Source organism: Triturus cristatus, chromosome 9 (assembly GCF_964204655.1).
Source record: "Triturus cristatus chromosome 9, aTriCri1.1, whole genome shotgun sequence".
In the NCBI taxonomy this organism is placed as follows: domain Eukaryota; kingdom Metazoa; phylum Chordata; class Amphibia; order Caudata; family Salamandridae; genus Triturus; species Triturus cristatus.
Genome location: NC_140592.1, coordinates 684,495,909 through 684,510,370, shown reverse-complemented (window position 1 = coordinate 684,510,370; position 14,462 = coordinate 684,495,909). Strand labels below are relative to the sequence as shown.

The following is a 14,462-nucleotide window of genomic DNA, read 5'->3' as shown; positions in this document are numbered from 1 at the left end:
ACTAAGCACTCTTGCAATGGGCCCCAGGTGTAAATTGGTGTGGGGGACTGTGGCAATCCAGATGGCCATCATCCCAAGGAGGCGTAAGACTGTTCGGATTGTAACATAGTGATCTGGCTGAAAAAGAAGGCGCAATGCCTGGAAGGCCTGCGCACTTACAGGACTGGGATAGGTCATGCCTACCACAGAGCTGAGGACTGGTATTAGATAGGGCAGAATTTAGTGGGGCCGAAGGTGGGACTTGGTGGCATTGAGGGTGAACCCAAGATTGTGTAAGAGATTCATGTTGGCTTGCGAATGTGCGAGGGACTGCTGGTGAGTTGCGCTCTTGATAAGCCAATTACCAGGTAGGGGAACACGTGGATGGCCAGGTGCTGCAGGCAATTATCCACCACTGTTTAACATTTTTTAAGCACTCTGGGGGAGGTGCTGACCCGGAACAGCAACACCTTTAACTGATGTTTGCCACTTACCACAAACCGGAGGTAGGGCCGGTGAATTGAGATGTGAAAGTAGGCATTGAGGTCAGTTATCAAGTCACCTTGTTTGAGTAGAGGTATGGCATCCTGTAGGGTGACCATGTGCAAATGTGTTTGTTGAGGGGCCTGAGGTATAGGATAGGCCTGAGGGACCCGTCCTTCTTGAGAATGAGAAGCTAGAGGGAGTATACCCTTGTGCCTTTAAGGTGTGATGGCACCAACTCTATGGCACCCTTGAATGGGAGAACGTCTATCTCCGTTGGTGTTGTAGGGAGAGGATATGTCTGCAGTGTGGAATGTTGGGAGGTGTGCCAGTGAGCTCCAAACAATAACAACGGCATATGATGTCTAGCACCCACTGGTCTGAGGTGATCTGCTGAAATATGGGGGGGGGGGAACGCTTGGAGTCGACCACCGACAGGTGTCGTGTAATCGAGAGGAAGGAGGGGCAAGTCACTGCTTGGTGAGGGCCTCTTCCTTGAGGGAACCAGCTTTACCTCTGCATTTGAAGTTGTTGCTTCTGTAGGAGTCACGAAAATAACCTCTTCTGGAGGGATGCTGAGGCTCCTGACATTGGAAATAAGTGGAAGCATCTGAGAAAGTGACTTTGGAGCCCCCTCAGCAGGAGGGCCACCAAAAGGACCCACGAGGGGAGAGTGTTTGGAGTGCGCACATGGCCATGGCGATCTCCGTGTCCTTGATCTTCTCCAGCATCTGACCAACCTGCGGCCCGAAGAGGTGCTCCTCGTCGAAGGGCAGGTTGAGGAGATGCTGTTGAACATCTGGCTTGAAGCCAGAGACAAGGAGGCAGGCGTGCCTACGGAGGGGGATACTGGAATTAACGCAGCGAGCTGCAGTGTAAGCAGCATCTAGGGCACCGGGTCTGGTGGTAGTGGATAATGGTTTTCCTTCAGAGAATAATCCTTGGCCCCTTTTGCGATACTCATCTGAAGGTGTTGGAGGAGCGCCTCCATTTCATCCCAGTAAGCCCCGTCAAACCCTGAAAGTATTCCAACTGAATTAGCAATGTGCCAGTGATTGGCAAATTGCACAGTGACTCGTTTGCAAGCAGCATCAACCTCTTTACTTTCCTTATCCGCCGGCAGTGCGGCGCCCCGTCCATTTGCCCTTTTACGGGCAGTATGGACTACAAAAGAGTCGGGGGGAGTTGACCTTTAATGTAGTTCTAGTACTGAATCGAAGCACTCAAGTGGAGGTAGAACTTAGAAGAAAGCACCAAACATCAAGCGCCCCGTCCATTTGCCCTTTTGCGGGCAGTATGGACTACAAAAGAGTCGGGGGGAGTTGGCCTTTAATGTAGTTCTTGTACTGAATCAAAGCACTCAAGTGGAGGTAGAACTTAGAAGAAAGCACCAAACATCATTAAATGAGACAGGACTACTCCAGTGAGCTCAACCAAGAAGTAAAGGACAGATTCTAAAACCAATGAGAGAAAGGGAGGATGTAGAAAGTCAATGGTTAAAGCCTATTCTATGTATATTATATACTATATGTAAATTATAAGCAATAGATAAAGTTGACAGCTGTGCTGTCAAAAGCCAGACCTGAAAACAACGAAGTGGGCCATATCGGGGGGAAACTGAAAGCCTGCACGTGTAGGTAAGATACTGATGTTGCATCCTTGTAAAGATAATACTGAATTTGTTATCTTCCAGAAGGGGTGGAACATACCCTGCTGGGAAGGGTTCCCGTGTGTGAATCTTGGGCCCAGTATTTACTCTGGGATTAATCTTGCGAGATTAATCACATGATAATTAAATACAAGTCCCTATCAGTCCGGACAAGTTTGGAAAAAGTTCTCACCAGGTGAGACGAAATAGAGGAATGGGCAGGGCCTTGAGCCCTCTATTGCCTGACAAGTTCAGCCCAGGATTAGACTTCGAATGGAGTTGGGGACGTCGCTTCGTGTCGGGTACTGCCCCACTGACACTCCCTACCCAAATAACAAAAAAAGTAAAACAAGAGCTGCTGAGGCCACCAAGGAAGGGAAACGGCGACTACAACGCGGCCGTTTCTACGCATAACCATAACCACGCATGCATTACAACGCATGCGTGGTTACAACGAATAGCCTTTACTACGATATATGTAGTAAAGGCATGTGTGCTAAAGTTAAAAGGAAAAAAAAGGGGAGGCTTCCCCCCCAAAAAGCGTGGGATTAATAAAGAGGGCTTGGGTGGGCACCCCCCCAAAATATTTTTTTTTAAAAAGCACCTGTTTCTGTCGTTTGAACAAAAAGATGTGGAGGCAATCGGCGTCGTTAGAGGAAACGGAAGGACACCTCCGCTTCCTCTTAACGACGTGCAACGTCACCTCGGAAGATGAAGGAGAGAAGAGGTAAGGGGTAATGAGGGGGTGGTGTCGCGCAAGAGTAAATTTAAAGGGTACATTTTTAGGGTGATATCCTTTAACATGAAAATGCCATTAACATGCATATTTTAACAACGAAAATCGTTGTAAAAGTATGCGTGTAAAAGGCATTATCGTGGTAAAGGATATGCGTAGTGTTGGCATTCGCGTTGTAACGTATGCGTGGTAAAGGCATGCGTTACAACGGAATGCGCTGTAAAGTCGTACAACCGCCAAGGAGATCTTGTGGAGGCTGCACATCTCCTTCCCTCGTGTACATCCGCTACAAAGGCGCTATAGACCCACTCTCTGCAGGAGTATCCGGATCGTCTTATGTTCACTGTGAAATATCGGCTGCGTGAGAACCGAGGACTGCAGACTGTGAGGAGAGCCGATATTATGCGCCCTCCGTGCGTGGGCAGGCCAACCCAGTGCTTTCCATAGACAGTCGAATTCAATCGCTTTGAGCGGATGACTATTTTCAATTTAGCCTGTAGATGGCAGTGTTACTCCATCTCCACGTTGTTTTTTTATTTAAGACCCCCACGCCCACACTTTCCTTAACCCTGTTTAATGTGCTCCACATCTTCTCTACCTAGTCCGTGTGTATTTACTATTCCTTCGATCACTGTGAATTCTCTATTTTGCCTACCAATGTGTTCTGTTATTACGAATTAATTACCAGAAGATATTTGTATCCCGAGGTAATCAAACCGTTAACACGTCACCCTGGGACAAGTTAGATTGGTATCTCCCTTAAGTGGCGCGCTCCTCTGCCACAGGTAAGGACTCGGATTGCTGACTGGTGAGGTATGAGACATGTAGTGTCCGCCTACAGCCAGGAGCTAGGATTCTTGACTCTGGTTATCTTTCATGAGATAAGTAGTGTCAGCTGATGAGGCCTGGGCAGTTAGTTCTGCCTACATTCTCTGTTGCTCCTCAAGTGGCATGGTCTGGAGAGATGGTCTCCACCCAGAGGTAACCCTCAGAAGGCAAGTAATAGCTTGAGTGATTTCTCCTAAAAGTGATGTGATGTACACCCAAGGCAGCAGCCACCTCCTTATAAAGTTAATGCATCACTATACAGGGGGGCTCTGAAGATGCAGCTGGTCTACAGTGAGCCAGGGACCCCAGGGAGATGAGGACTTATGTTATACCGGTCCTGGCAACTCCAGGAAATAGCATTTAGTGGCCCTGTCCTCATGCCGCCTATACACAGTGTGGAGGATACATCCACCCAAGGGCATACTCACCCAGACCACGCAAACTTCGCAAGTCCGAGCCAGGGATTGTCGTTGGAAGCCACCGTTTTCGGAATCACTATCACCTCGCGCCCTCCTTCATAGCATTTCTTTGAGAAGAAAAAGAGAAAAAGCAGACAGAGGATTACAAGGAATAGCCGGTCCAAAAATGGTTACTATTACATGGCATCTTTTTTCTAGTCATGTAAAGAGGAAGAGTTTTTGCTCGAACTGAAAGAAAAAAACGATGTATGTTTAAAAGTACACTGCTGTTCTCTTTCCAAATGTCTCTTGAAGAACTCACCCCATCACCAGCCTTTCAACATATGGCTGTATGTATTCTGGCTAGAATCAAGGCTGTGATTCTTAGTGCGGTTTCAAAATGCAACACTACATGTGCTAGTATGTATTTACGCAACACTACTGTCGTGTCTGGGACAACTTAACTCCACCGAAGAGCACCTTCCAAGAGCCCACCGAACACCAGCTACTACTCCTTATCTGCCCTCAGGCCTATTTTTATATATCCCTATACCTTTAATGGGAATGGAAGTCTCAATGCTGAAAACAGACAAAAGATTGAATAATTCATGAGAGCTGCCTTATTCTTTTTTTAAACAATATATTTTATTAAGTTTGCATGATGCATACCAGGACGTGGCCCGAAAGATACAGTTTGAACACAATATATGGCTATATAAACATAAAATTGTAAATCCTGTAAAACCTGCAGGTACAATAACAAAAACATTGCGCAGTGAGTCCCAAATCCCACAAATCTATAATTGTCCAATTGGATACACATTCCGAAGATTTCAAATGGTAGTCCGGGTTGCTCCATGACCGAAAATATTAGGGGAGCGTATCCTGTCAGGGGTCTAGAGGTGGAAGGGGGGGGGGATAACTCTATGCCCTGATATTCCACCCACCTTAACCATATTTTCCTGTGCTTTTGGGGGCAGCCAGGAGCTTGAAACACCGCAATCTCAGCACTCATGTAATCATCAATGGTCTTTTTGAGCTGCCTTATTCTGATGCCTTTAGTACCCCATGTGCAGCCATGCAGTCAGTTTCGACCTTCTATGAGACAAAGGCTCTTAAATCTGTAACCTTTTCACATCTTCGTCCCAAGGACTGCCATTAAAAACACACTCAGTGTTTTTTTTTCCAAGTTCTCTCCTGTCTCACTGAAGTAACTATTTTCGCTAATGTCTAATTATATTTGTAGTTCTCTGCACGGCACTTATCTGTACAGTTGTTCAAAGCTTTGGCTTCTGCTGTTCCTCCCCTTGTTTTAGAGAAGTTAACCATGTCCCATCTCTACTGGTGGAAGTCGCCCTAGTCTTATGCTGGTCGCAGAGGTTAGGGACACTGATGGCATGGAGGACATCTGCGCTTCATCTTCCTGGCCAGTGGGCGCGGGGGACTTGCCCTTTTAAGGTAAAGGCAAATCGGAACCCAGAATTAAATTTGGATACTGCTCTCACTTTGGCCAAAAATGTCAATGTGTCTGTCTGAACCTGCTTCTTTCACTTAAAAACCCACTTCTGGATTCTCTCAATCTGGACACCAGTAGGCCCCAGATCAGTTACTAGGGATATGGTTAGTTCAAGGCTGGTTTTAAGCAATGATGTGTCAGAGTGGCCTGTAATCCACCAACAGACCACCTTTGGGAACATGGAGGCTCTGGAGCTCAAAAAGGTAGTGATGGAGCTATGCTAGAGCTAGTGTTCTCACACAAACCTCATTCCAATCACAGATCTGGTATCTCCATGCTCCTCTTCTACCTGAAACACAGCCCCATTCCCTGGAGAATAAATGAACTACCACTGATCCTACGCATTACAGAAAAGTCAGCATAGAAGAGTTTACGAAAGTGGAAAATGATGTAAGTCCAACATTTAGAATTCAGCAGACAACAAAGCACTTTTATGACTCCCTGTATGGGAACATATCTATTGCTCTCTAAATGTTGGCTCAACCTGAATCAAGAAAACCAAAGCTCAACATCAAAACGGTTCAAAGGGGAACTAGGAGAGTTTAAAGGAACTAGCTGGTTTTGGAGACGCAAGTGAAGCAAGTCAATGATTACAGAGAACAATTCTATTATTGAAGACACCGGTAAGGCAACTAGAATCCCATCAAAAGGGTCAACTTAGCGGAACACATTTTAGAGGCCTCGAACCAAACAGGGCAGATCTTTAAAATTTGCCAAACGCTATTGCATACAAACGCCTTAAAGAACAATGCCTATTCACCATAACAACTCTGCTAGAAAGACTGGAGGTTTTCAATTAAAAAGGGTCAAAATCTACATCTCCTTCTATAACACGCCTGATCCATCATGCCACCCAATGCTTCAATCTACTTCCACTAGATTCAGGTCCTTCCTAGGGAGGTGTTGATACTAGTCCAGAAGAGAAAAACATCCACTCTATCCGTCGAACAATACCCTGCCATATGTATTAAATAATTTTGTCCCTCACTCTTGTGGCTGTCACATACATGATAAACGGGTCGCTGTTGAAAGGAGTAGGACCGGTCCTCTGTAACATGTCGCAAGTACCACAATCCAAGAGAAAACAACCACTGGCCCAAAGATCCAGGCAAATGGCCAATCAACCTCTAACGTAGCATACCCAAATTATGGAAAGGAAAGACATGAGGCAACACTAGAGAAGTGCTCCTCCTCTCTATGGACAAAAATACAGAAACAAATTGTAATGACTGAGTCCAGACGTTTGGAGGATCTTAGGATGTTTATTGGTAGTTAGTTCCAGGTAATCCTGATCAATCCATAACCAGTAGACAGGACTAGTACAGAAACAATGGTAAGTCCATGGTAAACCCCACCAGGAGCAGCTTGTCTCTTGCTCAGCCCTTCCCAACTGACTCACTGGCTCCCAACATTCTGTGATACCTCATAAACTGAACATTCCACTGGCTGAGTGGGAGATCACATGCATAAATACAAAGCCAGGATATAACATATCCCCTTTTCTTCCATATAAAACAAATATATTGCTTCAAGAGAAAAGAAAAAGAAAAGAAGAAAGACAAAGAGTAAGTCGGAAACACAGTACACCAATGAAAAAACAGAAAAACCACAAGAAGATGCAAAACATAACTGAAAATGACAAAAGTGAGAAGACCATCCTCCCTTCTAGGACAATCACAGAAACAAAAAGAGAAAACATCAATGACTACCCCAAGATATACTGGCTGGCCAGGCATGTATAAAAAGAGACAATCGAAATCAGACGCTAACAGATAGAAGGAGAAGAAAACCTCCAGTGAACGAAAGAAGAACACAAACATAGAAAAGCAGAGAAAAACACAGAACGAAAGAATCCAGAATCCACAAATGACATCAGTAAAAGATATCACAAGGAAAACTGGAGTATAACAGGAAATAGTGAGAAGATAAACAAATTAATCACTCACACTTCCCATTAAATAACAATTTCAAAAACAAGAATGATGATGTTGAATACCAATTGAAAATTTGTAAACAAAGCACATTAAATTTGAGAAAAACAACAGATGGTATTCAGACCAGATACCCTGTGAAGGTAACATAACAAAATAAACAGGTGGTGAACAGGTGCAGACTGTGCACTAAACAGATGAGCATAAAACCCAATAAACACACCACATAAAAATATTGTGCACTGTTGAAGAGAAACAAAATTCTAATACAACCCCCAATATCGGGTAAAACAATTAATGTAGTGCACTGTTGAGAAAAACGACATACCTCATGTAGGGGTTAAATGTCGTACACAGCAGTGATAGGACTGTAACCCACACTGCTCACCTCGAGTGTTGTGCACTAAACGGGAATGTAACCCATTTAAAAACACCTCGTGAAGAGGCAAAAACGTTGTGCACCGTACAGATGGGACTGAGACCCATATAAGACACCTCATGTAGAGGTCAGTGTTGTGCACTAGTGAAAATGGGACTGAGAACCCATGTGCACTGTAATGACGGGACTTAAAATCCTTGCGAGATACCTCGTGATGAGGAACAGATTGCGCACTGCGTGAATAATAAAAAAAACGTAGACACCCTGTGTAGGGTAACATGTGCACTGTAAAAGTTGGGGCAAATAATCTGCACGGTAGAGATGGGACAGTAACCCATGACACACCTCGCGTAGAGGCAACAAGTTGTGTAGCATAGAGGTTGGACTGAAACCCCCCCAAAAAACATAAATGCAAAAGACACTGACACCCTAGCATAGCACACCCCCCCCCCGAAGGAAAAACAGACTAGAGTTGTGCATAAAATGTGGACCACCCCATAGACACACTGTGTAGGGACAATGTAAAATGCATCTAAGCCCTGTATGTAAATACAAACATCCCCAAATTAAGGCAAACAAATTGTGTTAAGCTGAAACACTGTAACTGTAAAATGTTCATCGTGGAAAATATTCATTAGATAACCGCATAGCACAGAGCAGGGAAGAAATGCATCAAAACAAGACTACACCATTTTAAAAATACCTGCTGCACACAAGATAGAAATGCCACCACAACAAAAAAAATACAAAATGTCTTCATCTGGGAGCTTCTTAAAATCCTGATGTGGACGAGGAACGTGAAGATAATATAGCAACTTTCACTCACCACCGGTGAACAAACACCATCTTGCTCATTTTGCTTAAGTACAACGATCTCATTAGTCTTCACGCTGCAAGTAGATCTACAAAATACGATGATATGGTTTTTTTTAAACGTGGTTGGCAAAAAGAGACTGACTCCGGTGGTGTTTGCGCACACTTCCGCTTCAAATGTGCCGTAAACTTGTGTGGTGAAACTCTGCCAAACAAAAGATGGCGGCACGCACGAGCGACGCTGCGCCGGATGGCTCACGGTACGCTAGTGCTCCTCAAGATATCTCCAACAGAGAAAGAGCATGTGTCACAGGAGAACCATGACGGACATCGCAGGACAACAGAATGAAACAGGTAATAGAGAGCGCGCTGATAGAGGCTCGTGCTTCAGTTTTAAAAATGTACCTGGCAGTTGAAAATTGCTGCGTTGCTGAACAACCAGTGAAAGAACATGTCTCACACTTTAGTAATTAGCGCCGAACTTAAAGTGCACCTAGAAGAAATGTGAACATTTTCATTCATGAATGTGCCGTTGATGTGATGCTTGCGTGATGAAAGGCTTGATGTGCGCAGTGTACAGAGTGCGCAGCAATGTAGAAACGTAGAGGGTTGAAAACTAAAAATCGTTTTAAGCACTGTAGATTAAAGCCAGTAACCTGACAAGGTTTGCTGAAAACACCTCACGCTGCGCAGGAAACACAAACTCAGGCAGTCAGAAATTACCTTGCTTGTTGATGCTCTGTAGAAACAAACATAGGCAAGGAAACTTGATTGTGGCAGTAGTTGATTACCTTGCTTGTAGAGACACAGCAGACAAAGAAAGAACACGCTTGGGCTGCAGTTGAAACAGATTAGCTTTTTGAGGTGCTGCATGCGTTAGAAGAACAGAGCTGGAGCTGTTTACAATCTTGAACTGGCACGTTGTGTTGAGGGCGACCGATGGAGGGTCACTGGTGGGGTCACGAATGAGTTGAGACAGGTGCCAGATTGAGATGCTGTTGAAATCTGTTGAAGTGGTTGATGAAGCTTGACAAGGTAGAAGCAGTGGGTTCTTTAAGAAAATCGTCGCCAAAAATTGTAATGACTGAGTCCAGACGTTTGGAGGATCTTAGGATGTTTATTGGTAGTTAGTTCCAGGTAATCCTGATCAATCCATAACCAGTAGACAGGACTAGTACAGAAACAATGGTAAGTCCATGGTAAACCCCACCAGGAGCAGCTTGTCTCTTGCTCAGCCCTTCCCAACTGACTCACTGGCTCCCAACATTCTGTGATACCTCATAAACTGAACATTCCACTGGCTGAGTGGGAGATCACATGCATAAATACAAAGCCAGGATATAACATAACCCTAATACCTTTTAACCACTTTGCAACTTAAAACATGGTGGACTACAGAATTTTTCAGAAAAGGCTTGCAAATATGGCATGGAGGTCTGAATCGTCTATTGCTTTGATCCAACTGCTTCTTTCCAGACACAGCAAAACAATAATGGATGGGCTCAGAAGTTATCCCCAAGATCGTGGTTATGGGCGTACCCCATGGATCACTCAATTATTGCTTAGTCTTAAACATCTAAATGCACGCAGTACGATTCTGAAAATAATCCCAGTTGAACATCCAAATCCCAGTTGAACATCCAAATGTTTGCCGATGACACCCAAATCAACTTCTAGATGAAAAAGAGCAGAAAACCAAGCCAACGTTTCTTCATGTCTGAGCTCTGTGTTCACAAGTTGTAAAAAAAACTTCCAGTACTTAAATGAAGTCAAAAAACGATTCACACTGCCCTTCGTTTGACCATCAGGTCGTAGATCACTCTGAAATAATAGAAACTAGTGATTCTCTTTGTTTGAGAGCTCTCTTCCAACCTCCTACTCATGGTAGTGATTAAGAGTGTCAACCTGTAGCTCTCCTTCCCCCAGAACATTTTTCCCACTACTCACAATCAACCAGTGGGTGGAGCTCACACAAGGACCCAGGTCATAGAATGTCTGGACTACTGCAATCAAGTCAAGTCAAAAGTACTTTATTCGGCAGCCAAGAGCCATAAAAGCAAACAATTTTATAAAAATACACATTTCATCAAAATACATTATATAATAAAAAGTATCCAGCGTTGCTATTACAGTGGTCACGTTAAAACCCTACAAAGAATATATCACGTGAAGTGCAGCAGTGCTACAACGGTGAGCCAAGACCATAAATACGATCTCATTAAAAGTACATTGCATAGTTTAGGAGGACATATGTACACTAAGAGATAACACAGGATAGCTACTGCAGCGGCAGCTTAGTCCTGTGTTTGATGGCCCCAATTGAAAAACTTGCCACCCCAAAACAAACCATGGGTGAGGCTAGCATTTGTAGATAAAGCAAGCCCGGCCTCACTTGGACAAATTGACAATCTCCGAGTAGGAGAAGAATGTGCTTCCTGCGCAAGGGATCGTAAAGGCGCAGAAGAACATTAGGTGGAGGGTATCCTGCTCAGAGAAATTGTCACATGGGCAGGGTTTTAGTGATTCTAATTTCGAAAAACCTTTGGGGAAAGCCAGTAACCAGGGAACCATGTTCAGACGGAATCTCATCAAAACAAAACGATGATATCGTTTGTTGACATAAGATCGATATGGTTGCCTCTACGGACCCAGGCTCAGTGTAGCAAACCTTCACACTGAAGGTTTGACTAGTTCGATCTGCTCCCTAATGCATTGCCGCCTCTCGATGAACTGCTGTTTAAAATCTCTAATGGCGGTCTTGCCCAGAGGCCTGGGGGTCAAGAACAACTCGGGACAACCAAAACATCTTGTCTAGAGAGGTGGTAGTGTTCCCAAAAGGGAAATATCCGCACATTCAATATAGAGTTAAATTATTCATTCATTTAAGCGTCTATAATTCATACCATTGGGTGCTCAATCTACCCTAAAAGAGCCTACCACCAAAAGGCTCTATTAGCACAAAAAAGATTTTGTGCAATCACTTGTCTAAACAGAATAGGGTTCTTACGGCACACCTTTACATATATTGTTGATCTATGGACAGTAAAGATCTAGTAGATGGAAGCATAGAGTCCAAATAATTTTTTTTAACAATGAACAAGACACTAAAACATAGATCCAAAGCACTGATCCGAGACGGTCATATCTCATGCAATTCTGCATTCCTTTATTCTTGTTGACGAAAGTATTTCTTTATTTTGATAAAATATTCCCAGCACACAATAACCAACATGTGTTTTGTCTTGTCCTAAGACTTTTTCAAGGCAATTTTGTAGGAATCTGCACGTCATGAATTGGCAGTAGCCAATGTTCATAAAAACAGAGTGAGGTTTACAAAGAATACCCAAGAATGGGTGATGGTACACCTCACAAAAACTTTCTCAAGTTTACTGGTGCGGAAACACGCGGATCGGCGGTTAAACTACTACAGTTCGGTTACAACTTATTATGGTTGTGCCGTTGAAGTCAGAAATTATGGAACTCTGAGATGACATGTTCGATTATCTTTACTTGAGAAAGTTTTTGTTTGGACTCTATGCTTCCATCTACTTGATCTTTACTGTCCATATATCAACAATATATGTAAAGGTGTGCCGTAAGAACCCTATTCTGTTTAGACAAGAAATCTTGTCGGTTCCTTTATGTATTTCAGCCAGGTAATATGTAAGGCCCCCGCCAGTGCATTGCAACCCGAGATTATTAGTTGGTTTAAATTTGGGGGTCGGTTGAGCCCAGATTCTCAGCCAACGTAACAATGGGGCGACCGCAATCGCAACAGGGACCGCAAGGAGTTTACGCATAAAATTATTCTCGGCCCCTTGGATTTCTTTCGCGTCCTTGTAGCCCCAGATATCACATCTATACGTGGCCATAGGGATACATTTTGCATTATAAACCTTCAATAGCGCGGTAAGGGGTTTTGACTCTAGTGTCTTTGCAAAGTCCAGGGTAGCCCCTGCAGCTCTGGCTAGAACGTTCTTTTTGAGTGTGCATTGCGCGCACCAAGCGCCTTGGTCATCAAAAAGTGCCCCTAGGTATGGGAACATGGATTCTTTGGTTAGCTCAGCCCCATTACAATAAAATTTGGCCTTGGCCGCCTTTCCGGAACCTATGGTCATAGCATGTGACTTCTTAGGATTTTTAATTAAGTCTAATGAATCCATAAAATCTATAAAACAATGTAAAAGTTGTTGACAGGCCCCTTGCGGTTCTAGACAATAAAACTGCATCATCAGTGTACAGGAATGCAGGGATCATTTTGGTGCAGGTCCTGGGTATATCTCTGCAACAGGATATTAAAGAATCGCCTACTTTATTAATGTATAGCGTAAACAGCAGGGGGACCAGAATGCACCTCTGCCGGCAACAGTGTACTTCCCGATCACCAAGTGGAGATTCAGGCATTGGTCTAGTGTCCTTTTCCCCTGCCTGAATCCATATTGGAGATCGGAAATGATGTTAGCATGATCAAGCCAGGCTGTTAGGCGATCCAGTACTACTTTCCCCATGATTTGTGCTGTGGAATCTAGGAGCGAAATTGGTCTATAGCATGCCGGGTCATCCCGGGCGCCCTTTCTAAAAATGGGGATAATGACCGCCTTTGCCCATGACGAGGGCAAACCACAGGAACATGCTGCGTTGAAAACGTGGGTTAAAATCTTGGCCCAGACTTTGGAGTCGGCCTTGTAAAGGCCCGCTGGTACCCCATCAGGGCCAGGGGCCTTTCCACCAGATGTTGAAGTGATAGCTTTATAAACCTCATCTGTTCTAAAATGGAGTGAGGAACTTGCTAGTCCGGGAACTGTTTGTCCCACGGCTTCTGCTAAATTGGTATCACTATAGATATAGCCAAAGTGCTGGACCCATTTCTCAGCAGGTATTATACAATCTCTGCTAGAATTTGCAGTGTCAGAGAAGAAAGGACTGTTGACCACAGACCAAAATCTAGAGCTATTAGCCAAGACACTGGCTTGACTGAGCTCCTCCCAGGCCTGCTCCTTTATATGTTTTTTCCTCTCCTGAACTGCAGATTTATACACCTTCCTACAGCTCCTGGTTAGAGTTGAGTCCCTCGGTTTTTACTTAAGGGCCTGTATTAGATCCTTGTGGACAGCCGAACAAGTGTTGTCAAACCACCTTTTAAGTTTTGGGCATCTCGCTCTAGTTTTAATGAATAAGTTAGAGGCAAGCTGCTTAGTGATTGAGTCAAAGGCATCTAAAATAGCTCTATCATGTGGTGCCGGGTCCATACGTACTTGGAACTCCGAAGCACAGGTGGAGTACAAGTTCTCTAAAAACTCTCTGAGGTAATCCTTTCCAACTTCAATCTTCGTGCATGGTCTTTAGTACTGATGTTTATATTAGATATTTCAATCAATCAAAACAATCAAAACATTTGTAGAGCGCGCTACTCACCCGTGAGGTCTCAAGGCGCTGAGGGGAGGGGGGGAGCAGCTACTGGTCGAACAGCCAGGTCTCGAGACATCTCCTGAAGGTCAGCAGGTCCTGGGTCTGACGCAGGTGGATGGGGAGGGTGTTCCATTTCTTGGCGGTGAGGTAGGAGAATGATCTTCCGCCGGTGGTCGTTCGGCGGATGCGTGGGATGGTGGCGAGAGCGAGATCAGCGGAGCGAAGCTGGCGGTCAGGGTGTCGAAGGACAGTCGTTCGTTGAGGTATGTTGGTCAGGTGTTGTGGAGTGCTTTGTGAGCGTGGGTGCGGAGCTTGAAGGTGATCCTCTTGTTGACCGGGAGC

General features: G+C 44.5%; 1 protein-coding gene across 4 annotated transcripts in view; it reads right to left on the bottom strand.

The window, feature by feature from the left end:
• The window catches only part of LOC146798496 (zinc finger FYVE domain-containing protein 1-like), a 116,555-nt gene that overhangs the window by 26,140 nt on the left and 75,953 nt on the right, over positions 1-14,462 (bottom strand). For all 4 annotated transcript variants that reach the window (XM_085625767.1, XM_085625766.1, XM_085625768.1 and 1 more), the window contains exon 6: positions 4,103-4,200. In XM_085625767.1, coding sequence (XP_085481893.1) covers positions 4,103-4,200 — 98 coding nt within the window. The remainder of the gene's footprint in view (positions 1-4,102; positions 4,201-14,462) is intronic.